Source organism: Bombina bombina, chromosome 5, assembly GCF_027579735.1.
Source record: "Bombina bombina isolate aBomBom1 chromosome 5, aBomBom1.pri, whole genome shotgun sequence".
Classification (NCBI taxonomy): domain Eukaryota; kingdom Metazoa; phylum Chordata; class Amphibia; order Anura; family Bombinatoridae; genus Bombina; species Bombina bombina.
In genome coordinates, this window is record NC_069503.1 from 335637179 (window position 1) to 335657980 (window position 20802).

Consider the following 20802-nt stretch of genomic DNA (forward strand, 5'->3'; position numbering starts at 1 on the left):
GGGAAATTTATCAAGCATTCAACACTGTATTCTCAATATTATCCGCATCTAAATTCACTTCCAAACTATTAATCTAATTTATGAAACAGTAATTGGTGCTTAGAAACGATATATTTCTAAATCCGTCAATATGTCCGCAGCTCTAACGCCGAGATACGTTCGAACATCTATACGATTATTTTTCAACAGTATTCGATGTAATCTACGCTATTATTCAATTTATCATCCTGTCAACAATTCTATCCGGGCATCGTATTTCCTCACATATGCGCTTTTCTATACGCATATTCTGTGGTCGCGAAATATATCTTCAAGCAGCATTTATAACGCATATATTAATCAGTTATGGAAATTGTTATTGCAATGTTTCATACTATTTATATGCGTCGAATGGAACGAAGAATAGATGTTCAAGCTGTTCAACAGATAGATAGGCTTCAAAGAAGGCACAGAAGGATTCCAAGGTTTTTTCGTCCCAGATCAGGACTTGATGCACTTTCTGACATTGACATCATCAGGCATTTCAGATTGAGTAGAGAATCAATTGAAAGGCTATACAATCAAATATCTGGTCAACTTGAACCAATTACTTTTCGGACACATGCTCTGCCCGGAATGTTGAAGCTGTTGGCTGTTTTACATTTTCTAGCAACTGGTTCCTTTCAATCAGTTACTAGTGTAGTTGTTGGCATGAGCCAGCCTTCTTTTTCACGCCACCTAACTACAGTGATTGATGCTCTTTTGTCAGTTTTCAAACGGTATGTTTTTTTACCAAATACTGCTGAAGAATGGCATTCTGTAAAGCTTAATTTTTTTAGACTTGCTGGAATCCCAAATGTGTTGGGTGCAATTGATTGTACTCATGTCAGAGTAAGGCCACCACATCTAAAAGAAGAAATGTATTGCAACCGCAAGTTTTATCACTCTTTGAACATCCAGATCGTTTGTGATGCTGGTTTGAAAATCATGAGTGTCCGTTCAGGATTTCCAGGATCATGTCATGATTCATATATTCTCAAACAGTCTGCCCTGTATAATAAATTTGAGGAAGGACAAATGCCTGAAGGATGGCTACTAGGTATGATTATGAAAATTAAAAACGAAACCTTCTAATGTGCGTTAATATTAACTCACAATATTGTAAATTTTTGTGCAGTGTATAATATCAATAGATTTTAAAATACAGTATATACCCTGTTTTTATTTATTTATTCTGTTTGCTGCAGCACCAAGGTCAATGGATTTTTAGTTCCATACCTTTTTTAAAATACCTATCTATCTATCTATCTATCTATCTATCTATCTATCTATCTATCTATCTATCTATCTCTCTCTCTCTCTCTCTCTCTCTCTCTCTCTCTATATATATATATATATATATATATATATATATATATATATATATATATATTTATATATATATATATATATATATATTTTTATATATATATATATATATATATATATATATATATATATAGCGATATAATTAAATTTTTATTAATACCAATATATATGTCCAATTTAAAACATAAAAATGGTTACAAGTAAAAAGTGTATCTGAACACATTTCAATTTGTATAACTCTTTTTATTTTTCAAAAGGAGATGCAGGATATTCCTGTAGGAACTGGCTACTTACTCCTGTAAATATTCCACGCAAAAGATCTGAAATGCGGTACAATGATGCACACAAAACAACTCGATGTGTGATTGAGAGGACCTTTGGAATGCTCAAAAGCCATTTTCGTTGTCTAGATGAATCCGGAGGCACTCTTCAATACGTTCCTGAGAAAGTGGCTGTTATGGTGTTGGTCTGTTGCATGTTGCATAACATCGCTTTGCGACAATCAAACATAGAGGAACTGGAAATAATAACACCAGATGAAGATGGTGTTGAATCTGTTCCTCAAGATGTAGTCGAAGGGGGTACACATTCACGTAACCAGTTGATACAAACTCATTTCGTAGGTGAATAAAATAAAAATTATGTATTATTTATGTATTGATTCCATAATTTTTAGCAATAATTATTTATAAAAAATCTCTTCTTATATTCACAGGTTAACTCGAAAAGTTCAAGCATGAAAATCTATAATTCAAAAATGAAAAACGTTCTCCACAAAATTATTCACAATTTAGATGACGAGAGTGATGTGTAATTCAAAAATAAATATGTTCTGATTGATACAGTTGAAAAAAAAAATTATTTGCCTATGTTGTCTTTTCTTCTATTTGTTATTTGTTTAAAAAAATTAAAATAAAACCAATTTTTTTTTTTAATTTTTTTTTTACTAACGACTTACAATATAGTTGTTGAAAATAAGTTGTATCCTTGAACAGTGTGCAATTAAGAAAACAGGTTCTGTGATTCTAAACTTTTTATTATTGTTTAAAACAAGCACTAGCTTTGTATATATTTGCAAGCCAGATACAGCTTTTGGAACCTATAAATTAAGAACAAACCTTGCCTAGACGTATGGCAATGCAATTGGAATAAAATGTAAGCTAGTCAAGTATAAAATGCATAAAACATATCAACCCCCTAGCTATAGTGTTGATGCTACACACTGCAAGAAAACAAACCTTGACAGGAGAGATGTTTTAAAAATTGAAACAGTCGAATTACATTTTATTGCATTCAATAGTAACCTTTTCATAACTATATGAACATCATAATATATTAAAATTTTATCAAAACAAGAAGGCAACATATAAAAACATTTTATTAAAATTTTCTAATAACTAGATAACCATCAATATATAATATAACAATGCAATTTAAATAACTAATAAACTTATTTAAACATATATGAAACTTTCGCTAATAATAAGATGCAAGAATAACAATTGAAACAGAATTTAATATACATGTATTAAATAACATTCTAATCTAATGAGGATGCAAATTATGTGAACCGAATAAGTTTTAACAAACTATCTGTCTCTTAACACATTTATCATAAAATAATATAAACTCAAACATTGATTTATAAAAAAAAAAAGTTTTCCTGAATTTACTCAAATGATTGACATATAACGTAATTTCCTTCAAGATTAGAAACTCGTTAGCAAGATGTCGCAACGTTCTCCGTTCACTCCTGGAAAGCTAATTATTTTAGTTTATGGCATGGAGAAATATTTTCCAAAAAGAATAGGAGGTGTTAGATCTGTCAAACAAGATCAACGCGATTATCTTGTTTATGAGATAATACGCAGGATGTATCGGGTATCTGGAATAAAAAGAACAAGAAGACAGTGCCTTCAACGCTATTCGGATCTACATAGACGTGAAAAGGAGTACCATACTAGGATTAGAAGTCTCATTAGAGTTTGTAAGTGTTGACTACATACACTATTTCTAATTGTATTTTGATTCAATTTCTACGTTTAAAACGGTTTAGTTAAATAATGTTATGCGTTTGTTATGACGCATTTTATTAATTTTAAAGATAGATATAAATAAAGTGATAGAACTTTATAGATATAGACAGATATACTATATATAAATAATAATCAATATATAGAACTATAATGAGAGATAAAAAGATAGATCTAAAAATATAAAGAAAAAGAATATAGAAAAATATAGATCTAAAGATAAAGGGATAAATAGTGATAGACTTAATAGTTGTTAATTTAATCAAAGAGAAATAGAAAGAGCTATAGAGATTTGAATTATAAATTGATAGCGATAAACCGAAATAGATATAGAAAACTATACATCTAGAGATAAAAACACAATGAAAAATTAAGTCCCAGAAAAAAAGATACAAAGTTATAGATAGAGAATATAGTTTTTAAAGAGTAAACTAAATTAATAAAGAAATACAAAGAAATAGGACAGATTAAGAGAGTTCAATTAATAGAAAAAAGAGAAAGAGAGACACATATAGAAAGTAATAAAATTACTTTGTTCAAAATAATATTTATAATAACAGTGACAGAAATAGAAAGCAATATTGGAAGAGAGAGATAGAGAGAAATATAGTGCGAGGGGGAGAGAGAGAGAAATAAATAGATAAAAATATTTACAATTAGAAATGTAAATAATAAGAAATAGGAGAGAAAGGGAGAGATAGAGCTAGCAAAAGAGAGAGATAGAGAGAGAGAAAGAGAGAGGGAGAGAAATACAAAGATAGATAGAGATAGATATAGATAGATATAGACTTGTAAATGTTGAGATATGAAAAGAAAAATAGAGAGAGATACAAAGATAGATATAAATAAACAAAATGATATAAAATAAATGATAAATCAAGAAATATGAAATAGAAAGAAGGATAAGAGATAGAGAAACATAAAAGAGTTCAAGAGATTTATCTTTATATATAAATAGTAAAGTTTAGATAGATATAAATAATATAATTGAAAAATAGATTCAACTCCAAAAAATAATAATTATTATAAATATATATATATATATATATATATATATATATATATATATATAGGGAGTGCAGAATTATTAGGCAAATTAGTATTTTGACCACATCATCCTCTTTATGCATGTTGTCTTACTCCAAGCTGTATAGGCTCGAAAGCCTACTACCAATTAAGCATATTAGGTGATGTGCATCTCTGTAATGAGAAGGGGTGTGGTCTAATAACATCAACACCCTATATCAGGTGTGCATAATTATTAGGCAACTTCCTTTCCTTTGGCAAAATGGGTCAAAAGAAGGACTTGACAGGCTCAGAAAAGTCAAAAATAGTGAGATATCTTGCAGAGGGATGCAGCACTCTTAAAATTGCAAAGCTTCTGAAGCGTGATCATCGAACAATCAAGCGTTTCATTCAAAATAGTCAACAGGGTCGCAAGAAGCGTGTGGAAAAACCAAGGCGCAAAATAACTGCCCATGAACTGAGAAAAGTCAAGCGTGCAGCTGCCAAGATGCCACTTGCCACCAGTTTGGCCATATTTCAGAGCTGCAACATCACTGGAGTGCCCAAAAGCACAAGGTGTGCAATTCTCAGAGACATGGCCAAGGTAAGAAAGGCTGAAAGACGACCACCACTGAACAAGACGCACAAGCTGAAACGTCAAGACTGGGCCAAGAAATATCTCAAGACTGATTTTTCTAAGGTTTTATGGACTGATGAAATGAGAGTGAGTCTTGATGGGCCAGATGGATGGGCCCGTGGCTGGATTGGTAAAGGGCAGAGAGCTCCAGTCCGACTCAGACGCCAGCAAGGTGGAGGTAGAGTACTGGTTTGGTTTGGTGTCATCAAAGATGAGCTTGTGGGGTCTTTTCGGGTTGAGGATGGAGTCAAGCTCAACTCCCAGTCCTACTGCCAGTTTCTGGAAGACACCTTCTTCAAGCAGTGGTACAGGAAGAAGTCTGCATCCTTCAAGAAAAACATGATTTTCATGCAGGACAATGCTCCATCACATGCGTCCAAGTACTCCACAGCGTGGCTGGCAAGAAAGGGTATAAAAGAAGAAAATCTAATGACATGGCCTCCTTGTTCACCTGATCTGAACCCCATTGAGAACCTGTGGTCCATCATCAAATGTGAGATTTACAAGGAGGGAAAACAGTACACCTCTCTGAACAGTGTCTGGGAGGCTGTGGTTGCTGCTGCATGCAATGTTGATGGTGAACAGATCAAAACACTGACAGAATCCATGGATGGCAGGCTTTTGAGTGTCCTTGCAAAGAAAGGTGGCTATATTGGTCACTGATTTGTTTTTGTTTTGTTTTTGAATGTCAGAAATGTATATTTGTGAATGTTGAGATGTTATATTGGTTTCACTGGTAAAAATAAATAATTGAAATGGGTATATATTTGTTTTTTGTTAAGTTGCCTAATAATTATGCACAGTAATAGCCACCTGCACACACAGATATCCCCGTAAAATAGCTAAAACTAAAAACAAACTAAAAACTACTTCCAAAAATATTCAGCTTTGATGTTAATGAGTTTTTTGGGTTCATTGAGAACATGGTTGTTGTTCAATAATAAAATTAATCCTCAAAAATACAACTTGCCTAATAATTCTGAACTCCCTGTATATATATATATATATATATATATATATATATATATATATATATATATATATATATATATATATATATATAGAGAGAGAGAGAGAGAGAGAGAGCTCTATATCATTCTATCTTTTCTTAATAATCTTTGTTCAAAATATTTATTTATTCTGATTTTATTCATTAATGGAAATGTGATTACAGATACCAAAAGAAGAAAGGAAAAGAATAAGAGTGCTCCACGATACCTGAGACCAGTAATAGCTTTTACCCCAAACAGTAATGCACAATCTCCTCCACTTCCTATAACTTTAATGGAAAATAATGATCTGAACACAGAAATTCAAGATCCATTAACTACTGATATGGACAATCAATATGAATGTGAAGTAACTTTGACAGCTGAAAATGATCAGGAAAATGTCATTGATGGAATTGGATCTAGTGAATGTGAGTGTCAATCTAATTATACATTTTTTCACTGTATAAAAATTGACTAAAGATAAGTAATTTTCTTTAGTTGATAAAGATGTTATAAAATCAAAATACATCAAAATGTGTATATCTCTAAATTCTAATTCCATTCATTTTCTTCAATATAAATTAATAATTTTGTTTTTTTCTTATTTATCTTCCTTATATTACAGCCGTGCCTGAAAAAAAGCAAGATACAACAACCAAAAATAGTTTTGTAAAAAAAACTAAAAAAATTTAAGAAAAAAATATTGAAGATGAACAAGGAGATTGATAAAATGATTTCAATACTAGAAAAATGTTGATTGAAAAAATAATAATTTGACTTTATTAAAATTTGTGAATGTTCTATTAATATTCTATGTCAAGACTAATATATATGTCATTTTTATTTTTTAAATATGACTTATTGATGTTCAGTAATTTTGAATATTTTGATAAAAATTAGTGATTAAAACTAATTATTAAAGAAAAAATAAATATTTTGTCATAGTTCAGGACCTAACAAAAAAGCAGGAGTTAGTATACTAATTAAAGGGGATCCCATTCACTTTAACCAATATGAGCAAAGACAGTGAAGGCAGATTTCTAGGGCTCATGGGACTTTTATACGGCAGGCCTATAACATTGGTCAATATATATGCCCCTAACTTCAAGCAAGCCCCTTTCTTTCAAAATGTATTCAAGAAAATTTTAGACCTCGCAAAAGGCCCTATCTATTTGGCTGGAGACTTCAATTTTCCTTTACAACCAGAGAAAGATAGCTCCAATCCTAAAATTTTAATATCCAAAAAAACCTCCACACTTCTGTGGAAGAGTTTGAAAAACCTCAACCTATATGACATCTGGCGTTTTGTACACACAGAGAAAAAAGACTATACCTTCTTTTCAAACCCTAACAAATCGCACAGTAGACTAGATTACATCTTTACTAATCAAAAAGGTCTAACTACGGTCCGCCGTTGTGAGATATTACCTACCTTTTGGTCTGACCACTCGGCAGTCATGTTAAAATTTTCATGGCCCGAAACACCCTTAGACCCCTTTAGCTGGAGACTAGACGACACTTTATTGACTAACCCATCCACCTTAGATAAGCTATCCACACTTATATCTGAATATTTTACCCACAATGTTAATTCGGTAGGAAATAAATATATTGTATGGGAAGCGCATAAATGCGTAATCCGGGGAGAATTGATAAAACTAAAAGCGTTACACCAAAAACAAACTCGCCAACAATATAATGATTTAACGGAAGCATTTGCAAAATTAGATCACGCATTAAAAAGAAATCCAAATGATTCCGCAATAACACAGAAATATCAAGAAGCTCGAAAAGCTTTAGACAGTTTCTTGGAAATAGAATATCAAGCGCTCCACAAGAAAACGAACAGCATGTTTTATTATGAAAGCAATAGAGCAGGCAAATTATTGGCACGCGCGCTAAAAAAGAAAAAATTCAAATCATTTATATATGAAATCCATAGCCCAAAACATAAGTCTCCACTTTACACAACTAAAGATATTCTTGACACTTTTCGGAATTACTACACAGACCTTTATAATATCACTAAAACCCCCTTGACAGAGGAACATCATTCTCACCTTCGTGCATATGTAGACAATTGTCAGGTCCCTAAAATCACATCAGAACAATTACAAATTTTGAAAAGACCTATAACCTCACAGGAACTCCAATATGCCATAACTAACTTACCTAGCGGGAAGAGCCCAGGCCCAGACGGCTTGACAGCCAAATATTACAAAACCTTCTCCTCTATCTTTGTCCCCCATCTTGTTCAACTTTTTAACGAGGTCACAGAGGAGAACCCATTCCCACCCTCAATGCTTGAGGCACAAGTATCAGTGCTTCCAAAACCGGGTAAGCAGCCAAACACACCTGCAAATTTCCGCCCGATTTCTCTACTTAATGTAGATATCAAATTATATGCAAAAATTTTAGCAACCAGGGTCAATTCGGTCCTCCCATCCCTGATACATTTAAATCAAGCAGGCTTTACGCCTACACGTGAAGCACGGGACAACACCACCAAAATTTTGAATCTTATGGAATACGCCCATAATCACCAGATCCCCTCCGCGTTCATATCTATGGACGCGGAAAAAGCCTTTGATAGGCTCGACTGGGCCTTTCTAAAACAAACCTTATTTAAATTTGGATTTGACCAAGAACTAGTAATGAAAATATTTGCTTTATATAATGCACCTCAAGCAAAAGTTAAGCTAAATGACTCCTTCTCAAGCCCCTTCCAAATTAATAATGGAACCCGTCAGGGATGTCCCCTTTCACCGCTACTTTTCGTCCTGTCAATGGAAATTTTAGCCTCATACATACGACAGAACACTGCCATTACAGGGATCCAGATAGGTCCAGCAGAATACAAAATCACGCTTTACGCGGATGACATATTTCTTACCCTCACAAACCTAGATACTACAGTCCCTGCCTTGATGGATGCGTTAGTAAACGTACGGGAGATTTTCAAACTTTAGCATAAACATTATGAAGTCCGAACTGATACATATAAATTTATCGCCAACAGTTCTAACCAACATACAACATCAATTTCAATTCAAACAGAAGGGAAAAGAAGTTAAATACTTAGGAGTCTACATAACTCCAAACATACAGGATGTCATAACATTAAACTATGAAAGTCTCACCCTAAATATAAACTCTATACTAAGAAGCTGGAATGGAAAATCCATATCATGGTTAGGCAGACTTAACGCACTAAAAATGATAATATTACCCAAAATATTATATCTTCTGCAAACCCTGCCTATCCCACTCCCTGACTCGTTAGTTCATAAGCTGCAAAAAAGGCATTGAATAATTTTATCTGGGCAAATAAACGCCCACGTATCGCTACTGCTACCTTATACAGACCAAGGGACCTAGGGGGCATAGGAGCACCAAACATATAACACTATAGGTTAGCTACCTTCATGACTAGGATAGTTGACTGGTGTAGACATGCAACAGATAAAGAATGGATCCAAATAGAAAATCTTTTGAACAATAATAATAATATAAGTGGGAATTGTTGGCTCCCCCCTAACCAGAGATTACTCTCAACAACAATTTCTACCCCTACCCGAGAAACCTACAAATTATGGGATAAAATTGTACGACAATATACACATATCTCTTCCATACATTCTCCTCTGACCCCAATAGTAGGAAATATAGCCTGCCCGTTAAATATTAAAATACATAATCCACAAGCGATAACCATTCAGAACTCTTTCCCGATCTACACCCTATTTACAGAGGGGAAGATCAAATCACATACTGATCTAACAGCCAGCATTGGGCCCCAACTACAAAACTGGTTGTCATACTCACAACTGTTCCATTTTCTTTCTACACATACATCTAAACCACTCTTTATTCGCTCCCTAACCCCTTTTGAAAATTTGTGCACTAATCCACTCCCTGACAAAGGCATACTCTCGATAGCGCATAAGCAACTCCAATTGTCCCACTTTAAAACCCTACCAACATATGTCAGTAAATGGGAAAGGGAAATCGGTAGCACGATCCCCGAGCAAACATGGTATGATGTATTCAAACACATGGGTAAAGCCTCTTCTTCAATTTCCATGCTAGAAATGAACCTTAAACTGCTGTGCAGGTGGTACTACACACCTGCCCGTCTGCATCAGTTATTTCCAAATACCCCAGCTACATGCTGGAGAGGCTGCCAAGACGGTGGTACTCCGTATCATATTTGGTGGCAGTGTCCGAAAGCTAAAACCTACTGGGAGGCAATTGAGAAAGAAATTGCACTAGCATTGAATATACCCATGTCATTTGATGTATGGTTTTTCGTTTTTAATCACTTCCCAAAGATAAAATGTAAGTTGAGGTTGTCGCTTTTAACGATAATGGTCAATACCGCTAAAAGACTGATACCATTAAATTGGAAACAAATGGAACTTCCCACAGTGAAGGTTTGGAGGCAAGCAGTCACACATAACATAGAGTTAGAAAAATATCATTACAAACAGACACACCGACAGGAAGATTACCACTCACTACACTTCTTGTGGGAGGAGTATTTGAACTCGAGACCTACAGACCACTACTAAGATATATATTCACCCTGAAGCATAATATGTAATAGTAGGCCTGGCGTTTATACTATCTTATACAATTCACACCTAAATGCAACATTTATGGAAAATTGGAATGCTAACTACCAAGCCATTAGGTTACAGATTAAAGCCGGTATTCTGGTGCGTGTATTGTGTAATGTGTAATGAGTAATTTCTACAGTCTCATCATGTATTGATAAGCTGAGTGTTAGGATAATGTGAAAAGTTTTCCACTATTGAATGTTTGAATATTGTATACATTACTTGAAACATTTATCTGTTTACTTATTTAAACCCATTTGTATGCAAATTCACTTTACTTTAATAAAACTTTTGAAAAATAAATAAATAAATAAATAAATATTTTGTTTCAACTGTTCTAATCTTTTTTTTTAATAGCGTTCACATATATTTTTTGGCTTAGTAGTTCAAATGTTATAAGTTCTACAACTTGTATTCAAACAATGATTATAATACATACTGATCAATATATTAATTTATAATTTTGGTTTATTATTTCAAGACCAACATATATATTATTGATCACATTAGCATATATCTTGAAAATTATATATATATATATATATATATATATATATATATATATATATATATATATATATATATATATATATATATATATATATATATGTATATATTGTTCTCTCTATATATATATCTATATACACACACACTGAATAATATTTATATTTATATTAATGAACTAAAAATATCTAAATAAATATATATGTATAGTTACCTAACTATATATATATATATATATATATATATATATATATATATATATATGTATATATATATATATATTTTGATCAAAGATCTCTTTTTCTATCTATCTATCTATCTATCTATCTATCTATCTATCTATCTATATATATATATATATATAAAGTATATATATATATATATATATATATATTCATCAATATATATATATATATATATATATATATATATATATATATATATATATTATATATAAAATAACTCATTGTAATAAGTAATAATTGTAATTGTTATATATATATATATATATATATATTTATATTTAAAAATTTTTATCCATGACTCTATCAATCAATACTATTAAAATATTAATAGTTTTGGTTGATTATGTACAAACAAATACAACATATACAAACCTTGCAATCTATGTTTATGTATATAACTCACTCTCTCTCAGTCTCACTATATATATATATATATATATATATATATATATATATATATATATATATATATATACAATTATAATTTATATATAGACATTGAGAGAGAGATAATTTTGATATATTTATATATATAGACATACATATTTGGATTGTAAATTATATATAATTATATTGAATATAAATATATATAAATATATATATATAGAGTGATATAAATATATTTATCTAAAGAAACATATGTATGTATGTATCAATATATATATATATATATATATATATTATTAAAAAAAATAAATTACTAGATTTCTATATTTCAATAAATAACTTGTTTATAACAATTTAAATGAGAACAGAATAAACTATATTCAAACATTATTATTATAAAATTTAAATAGCAATGTAAAATTATGGCTATTCTTGAAATTGTGGGTTTGGTGACGATGATGCGGAGAATAAGTTTGTTATTGATTCTACGCATTTACTTAAATTTTCAAAACCAGCTCTAAATATCTCATTTCTTTCCCTTTCAATTTTTTTTTTTGCTCCTCTATTCTTATCCTTTCCTTTAAAAAATTTCCAAACATCTCAATTACTTTGTTTTGTTCATCCCTAAAATTGCGTGCTATTCCCACCATCTCCTGTAATGCGTCTGTCTCAGGGGCAGCTTCAATTGGATTATTAGCTATATTAGCAGCATTTTCAATTTCAGGTATTGGTGTAGACATTGTAGACTCTGGTTGTTGATGGGACCTTGATTGGGCAGATGTATTTGTCCCTGACAAGGACTCTTCAATTATAGTCATTTGTGAATCTTCTTCTAAAGGGTCTACAGTCCTTAGTATTATTTCCCCACTACTAATATCATCTTGTGTGTTTTCTTCTTCGTTACCTACAAATAAATATAGAAAATAAATATATAAATAAAACATTGAATATGTATGTAATTTATGTTTTACATATAAATTTGACAATAAAAACATTCTAAAATATTTAAAATTAAAAAAAAAAAAATAAAAAAAAAATATATATTCATTTTTATTAAAAGTTAGCACTACAGATCTTACTCAATTTTATTTGGAAAAAAAAATTAATTTTGATTTTCAAATCAATTTCTAAAAATGTAAGATTTGTATATGATTATCATTTTTTCAAAAAGAAAATTAGTACATCAATAACGATTGTGAATGTTCTCTGCCATTTCAGGAAAATCAATTACTGAAAATAAGATATTTGATATGCAGATTGATTTACCATGGAACATATCTTTTTTCACATTACAAAACATGATACTACATTAAAGTTAAATAAGGACAAAAATATCTTTAAATTTTGTCAACAATAGAATACATGTACATAAAGCTATATAATTACCTTCTGCTATACCTCCGGATATAATTTGATTGAAGATATTCATGACTTCTGAAAATAAAAAATAACATTTAATTTTTATGGTTCTTTTAATTTGTTAACAAGAAAAAAAATACAACAATACAATTTAAAAAAAAAAATACCTCTCGAATTTCTGGCATTGTCAACGGGTGTACTGCAGGGAATATCAGGCAATGTATCCGCTGATCCTAAACTATGTGTTGTTATCGAAGATGACGAAAGGGTTCTTTGACAAACATTTTCTGTAGGCCTCATTTGGTTTGTAGAAGCTAATTCCTCAATTGACTCTGTAGCTTGTAGAGAAGATTGGCTAGAAGGTTGTGCTATAATAGTTAAAAAGAATACATATATGTGTTAGAGGGACATTTTACTCAAAAATAATATTTCATGTTTCAGATTGAGAATATAATTTCTGAAAATTTAAAAACTTATTTTTTGTTACATTTTTTATTAATTCTCTTGTTATTCTTATTTTAAAGATAAACCTAGGAGGTTCATAGACTAATTTATAAGGCCTTGAAGACCTACCCTCTTCTATAAGGGCTTATTTTCTGTTTTTTAACAATATAGGTTGTTAGCTCATGAGTGTCAAAAGTTATAGACAATTATCTTGGTATATTGATTCGATAAGGAAGATTGTAATTTTAGAAACAGGACCATTTTTGTTGAAAAAGTAAAATTGTATTTGCTGATTGGACAGAATCAATTAACAATTGCTGTCCATGGTCTGAAAAAAAAATGGTCTGTCGGCTTAGTTTAGAGACCTTCATTTTAAAATCAAGATAGCAAGAGAATGAAGAAAAATGTATAATGTTTGTAAATTATAGTTGTTTACAATTACATAGTATATGAATCAGAAAATAAATTTTTAGGGTTGAGTGTCTATTTATTTTCATCATAATATTTATGGCCTTTTTGGAACTTAAAAAAGCCTGCAACGTATGAAAGATGTATACTTGTGAATCCATACTCCATGATTTGAAGTGCACATGAATATAAGTAAATGTAATTTATCCTAATCTTACTTTAAAATAAGTAAGAAATTATAAACTAACAAGGTCAATAATTCAGTATCACATATCACTGTTGTGCGTCTATAGATACGCTGTTTGAACATGTAATTTGTATACAAACCTGGAAAATCATCGGAATCACAAGGGACATCAAGACCATCTACTATTTCGTTCCCCAATCGAGACAATACACGTCGTTCATAGTTGAGAAGATTGGAATCCATTGCTGGGCCACCGCCGGTAGCCCTAGCTGCTTTTTTTTCTTTGGCATATTTTGACTTTGTGATTCTTTTAATGTCAGAGAAACGCATTTTGCAACTATCCACATTTTTGGGAAAACGTGATACTGCTGAAACAGCGCGACTAATCTCTTCCCACAAAAACTTTTTTCTGCTATGTGTGGTAACACGCTGCTTATGGCCGAGAAGAACATCATAATGCTCTAGTACACTCTCTACTAGAACTTCATTTTGTTCTAAAGTAAATTGGACATTACGTCCACTTTTGGTTCTTCCAGCTTCAATCGCTGCCATCTTGTCGCAATAAAGATTAATCTGACTAATAAAGTAATAGGCGTATGCTAACATTCGCGCCGTAATGACGTCTTAGATTCATTTTAATATAAGTAACGTCCGCTAAGTTGTTCCCTTTATCATATTGAATGCTTCATAAATTAGAACAATTAGGGAGTGATATTTATCATAGATACAATGATATTCGATTCAAATATGACGCGAATAATTACGGATTGAAATTTGATAAATAAGTACTAGTCAAGTTAATACGGAGTGTGCGAATAATTGCGTTATAATTGCCGATCGTAATTGCGTGATAATTCACATAGTCATAAATTTCGCCCTATATCTTATGTAACTTTAAAAGTATGAACAAATGTAGTGGAATAATTATATTACCTGTAGGTGGTTTGGTTTTCCCATTATCTTTTTTTACACTTTTCAGGAGCTATACATTTTTTACTTTCCCAAGTTTTTTCTTCAATCTTAAAGGGACATAAAACCCAATTTTTTTCTTTCATGATTTAGAAAGAGCATGTAATTTTAAACATCTTTCTAATTTACTTCTATTATCTATTTTGCTGCATTCTCTTGATATACTTTGCTGAAAGCATATCTAGATATGCTTAGTAGCTGCTGATTGGTAGCTGCTCATAGATGCCTCACGTGATTGTCTCACCCATGTGCATTGCTATTTCTTCAGCAAAGGATATCTAAAGAATGAAGCAAATGAGATAATAGAAGCAAATTGGAATGTTCTTTAAAATTGTATTCTCTACCTGAATCATGAAAGAAAAATTTTGGGTTTAGTGTCCCTTTAAGACTGCTACACAGTATTCTAATTTGCTACCTTTGTTTTCTTTATAGTTAATGCCATTTTGAAATACAAATTCTAGGACTCAAAAGAGCTAAACATGTTTGAATGACTTGCAGCCCACAGCCTTGTCATATATTACAGAATCTCTGATGATCTATGCACCTTAGGGGGCAACAAAACCATCACAGAGACTTAACAGCTCTTGAAATAATATCCCCCAAACCTTAGTGTGCCTGCTGGGTCAATGGAAAAACATAAACTAAGAAGGTTATAAATAATTTTGCTTTTATCACAGGCTACAATGCCTTGGTAACTTCAAACACCAGGTCAAAAATACTGATTCATTTGAAGTTCTGCAGACAGTAGGGCTTTATAAAGGTTTGCTAAACAGTACAGCATTTAAAATGCTGATGTGCATATAGCCTTTGTAAAGATTGTATATTACACTGTGCTCTGGGGTTATTAATAAAAATGCACCAGATGGACATAGTTATTTCATATTTGCAAGAAATGAAAGAATATCATTTTAAACATACTTTTGCATGTTATGCTGTAAAGCATCACTGGTGCCCATAGGCACAGGTAACTTAATTGCACCGTGTATCCTGCAATGTGATATATTCACAGCAATGTATTCACAAAATATTTTAAGAATAGCTCTTCAATCTGCTAGATAACCAGGTTTGCTGAAAATGAGGAGTTAGTAGTGGTTTATAATGTTGTGTTACCTGACAGGTCTTGAATGCACCTAAAATTTAAAGGTATCCCTAGGCATTTCCTTAAAGGGACAGTCTACACCCACTACTACACCCAAAACTACTAATAATTCTTTAATACTTATTGTTACATACCAGACAAGCATTTTGCAACGGGTTCCACATCCATAAGCTTGTAAGAAGTATATGACACTTTTAAATAATCATCATTTGTTAACTTGAAAATGTTTGGCAAGCTCCAACCACAACTTTCTTTTTGTCCAGTTAGCTGTATGACAGTTTAGCAGTGCACGTTTAATATTTGTTCAGTTAGCTACTGCAAATTGCATATGCACAAATCAGCATGTGTGAGTAGGAAAACTTATTCATGAGTCGATTGTGATTGGAGAATCTTAACATACCAAAATATTCAAGCAATAGTTGGGCCGAGCTTGGTGGCCATTTTTGGCTCCTAACAAATTATGAATATTTAAATGTTTCATATGTATTACTTACTAGGTTATAGATGTAGGAAGTTTCAGGATGCTTTCCTAGTATGTAACAATACGTAATGAAAATTATGTATCAGGTCTAGACTATCCTTTTAGCTTGGGCAATTACATTTTTATTTAATTTCCAGGGATTTTCTTTTTTTAAATAATATAAAACATTTTATTCTAAACATTTTGCCATTACATAATTTTTCAGGTAATATATGTTTTGCATGACTAACATCAGTTATATCCTAATATATGCAATATCAACTTTAAAGCTTCTTTTGTGAATTTTTGACAACTTGGATTACACAGTCAGGTATTTTCTAAATTAAACACTTCAATCAAAATTAAACAGAAAATTGAACATTTTGCAAGGTTCACTCATTAACCAAAGAACATTAAGTTGAATTGAGCCTCAGGGGCCTATTTATCAAATGTCTGTCCGACATGATCCGATCAGCGGATCATTTCCGACAGACATCGCTGAATACGGACAGCAATGCTCTCCGCTTTCAGCATTGCACCAGCAGTTCTTGTGAACTGTATTCGATCGGGTTGATTTCCGGTGATATCTGTCCGACTCCTCAGAGACATAGATTACAAGGTGAGAACATAGCGCTCCCATGTTGGAGCAGGGATTACCAGTTGAATGTTAAAACAAAAGACTCAGACGCACTAAAATCTGGTGGTCAGATAAAGCGACTGCGCTAACTCCTTTTTCCATTGACTTCTATGGGGCATACTAAAAAAGCCTTTTCTTTCTTTCACTTGTGTGCTAATCCAAAGTCATGTTAAGAATACTTGAAATACCTCTGTTCTTTTTATTGAAAAAAAATAATAATATATATATATATATATGTATATATATTTATATATATATATATACTTGTGCAGCTGCGTCTGCTGGACTATTCTGTGTTTGTTTAGTTTTAAACAAAACAAATACTGAATATTCGTGGATCATTTACATTAGTTTTCCTTAAGCAAATCTAAATGCCCCTTTGCTAAAAGTGAGAAAGTTCGCATGAAGCATTATACTTACCTCTAGCGCATGAATTTCGTCACTATTTTTTTTTATTTTCTTTACATTTCTCTGGTGCGTTCATTTTATATACATTTCGTGAAAATAACGAAACAAATGCACATCCCTAAAATATATTTATATATATATATACGTTTATATATATATATATATATATATATATATATATATATATATATATATATATAAGTATATATATATATATACACTGTTCAAAAGAGAGCACTCTCACTTCCAAAATTTAAATGCCAGGGTGCCAGCAGGTACGTATATAAATGAATGAAGGAAGGCACTCTCTGGTCCTTTAAGTGAATATTTAATGGATCAAGCGTGACGTTTCGGGGACACACTTCCTGAGGAAGGGGAGTGTGTCCCCGAAACGTCATGCTTGATCCATTAAATTTTCACTTAAAAGACCAGAGAGTGCCTTCCTTCATTCATTGATATATATATATATATATATATATATATATAATATGTAAGGAGGTTATTATCCCTTTAAGGAGCTCAGCTGCAGATTACTTCTTTATCTATTAATTCGTAAATGCAGTAGGTAATACACAGTTTATATATGAAACAGCAGTAGTAAACCTGGTTATTGTTTGTGTCACTGAGGTTTTAGAATCCCCCTATGTATAAAGGGTATCTTTGTAGCAGTGAATTAATCAATGTTGCAAGCATGCGAGTAATATAGTTTTAAGTCTGTAACAAGTATGGAGTTGTACAGCTTAGAATTAATCCCAGCGTTTCAGTTGGTGAAAAGATCAGGCTTTTGTAGTTATATGATGAATTTCAAAGGCTGCATAAACAAATTCCTTATGAACAAGCAGGATATTTATATGGATAATAGTTTTCCTCAGAGTAATGATTACCCGGTTATTAAATAGTTCATCAGTGCGTTATTGGTAATTGAACAATGTTAGTTTTACCTTAATAACTCCTTGCTGAATGCGGGCTGATTTACACTGCAGCCGGTTGAACAGGATTCTATCCACGGCGTTCCCCTGCAGCGTGTGAAGGCGGAAGTCTGTGTTGGGGGAGGGTGCAGCTCCCGTGTGCGGCTGAAGCACTGGTGCCGAATTGACAAACAAACAAGCTGGCTGTGGATTTTACAAGGCAGAGACAGCAGTGGTGAGAGTTGTGAAATCCTTATTGCTTGATTGTAGATCTGTATAAGGCGGTCTGAGTTTTGATGAGATGAGTGGTAGATCGTTTGGAGTATTTAGCCTCAGAGGATTGAATTAGAATTATCCTTGTCAGACTGGAAAATATTCGAACAGTGGATTTATCCCTTCTCAGGTATATTGCAAGTTTAGCTCAGGTCTTCAGGTGCTTGTTAAGACAAACAAGAATTACTAAGCAGTGATTGCCAGGAAGTTGCAGGTATTTAACAGGGAAGCAACCAATAGGTAGACAGAAAGGAATGTTACTGCTTAAAGGTACAGAGTCCCTGACAATATATATATATATATATATACACATATATATATATATATATATATATATATATATATATATATATATACATATATATATATATATATATATATATATATATATATATATATATAGTTATATATAGTTATATATCTATATTATTTATATAGATATACCAGTATATAGAAATATATATTAAAAAATAAAAATAAAAATTTCTTCCAAAAAACATAAAAACATATTAATATTTTTTTAATATTGATACTGACTGGGACGGCTCAAAATTGTATATATGTATATTTGTTCATATGTGTATGTTTGTGGACATACATATTTACACATATAAACACAAAAATATTCATGCAAACACATGTATACATATATATTAGACACTTATATATATATATATATATATATATATATATATATATATATATATATATATATATATATAACAAACTCTTGAAATGAATCCACCCTCCTGGGCCAGCTGCCTGGGTGCAAAAAAGTAGAAATATATACAGCAAAAGAATGCACTCTCAGGTCTACTTTGTCACAGGTCAAACAAAATTTATTGACGTTTCGGGGCTCAAACTGTCCAGTTCATCAGAATCTGATGAAGGGGACAGTTTGAGCCCTGAAACGTCAATAAATTTTGTTTGACCTGTGACAAAGAAGACCTGAGAGTGCATTCTTTTCCTGTAACATAGTGAAGACAACATAGTGAAGAAACAAAGTGGTTTAAATACTGTAAAACCCCTCCCCCCTTAGGTTTAAAAATTGCACCGAAAGCAACCCTGTAGTCATAGTGATTTTAACAACAATCAACATAATTAAATAGAGGTTGTCAAACAGTGGATATATATATATATATATATATACACACATCAATAAACCTACCTCTATTTAATGATGTTGTTTGTTGTTAAAATTATGTATTTATAGCTATCACGTGATTGCCATAGTAATAATGATCACCTGGCATCAACCACTGCCCTGATTTTACTGTGTTGTTATGAAATGGCTCATAAATCCATGTTTCTCTGAACCAATGAAAAATACAGGAAGGAAAACAAATGGCATAATTAAGTGAGTGTAAAATTAAATACTATTTTGTGAAATTCTATAATGTTTTGCCGTTTTACATGGGTAGGAGTTTAAATACATTTTCAAAATGTGTAAAGCTACCCATCTGACACATCAGAATTATTTCAAACAGTGATGATGGCAGCATATAAAAAAAAGTTCCAATATCAAAAATGTATTTGAACATCTCCATCAGACAAAAAAACAACAACGTTAACACCTGAAACGTCCTTGTTTTTTTGTCTAATGGAGATGTTCAAATACATTTTTGATATTGGAACTTTCTTGGGGTGCTGCCATCAACACTGTTTGGACATTGGTGTGGTGTCCTTTATGGCGTTTGCACCCGTTATATACACAGGTGCTGGATAAGAAAATGTTACTGACAGAATTATTTCTAATTTTAAAATGTATCAAATGTTTTTATTAGACAATTCATACCCCTCACTTTCTGCATTAATTGCAAGATGACGAATAGTGAAAAAAATATATATTTCATGATCTGATTCATAATAATAAATCATAAT

General features: G+C 31.7%; 1 protein-coding gene across 1 annotated transcript; it reads left to right on the forward strand.

The window, feature by feature from the left end:
- The first annotated feature begins 345 nt into the window (after nucleotides 1-345).
- Nucleotides 346-2161, forward strand: LOC128661472 (putative nuclease HARBI1). Its single transcript, XM_053715721.1, has 3 exons — nucleotides 346-955; nucleotides 1605-1966; nucleotides 2063-2161. Exons 1-3 carry the CDS (start codon nucleotides 346-348, stop codon nucleotides 2159-2161), a joined length of 1071 nt encoding a protein of 356 aa, XP_053571696.1.
- Nucleotides 2162-20802: the final 18641 nt, after the last annotated feature.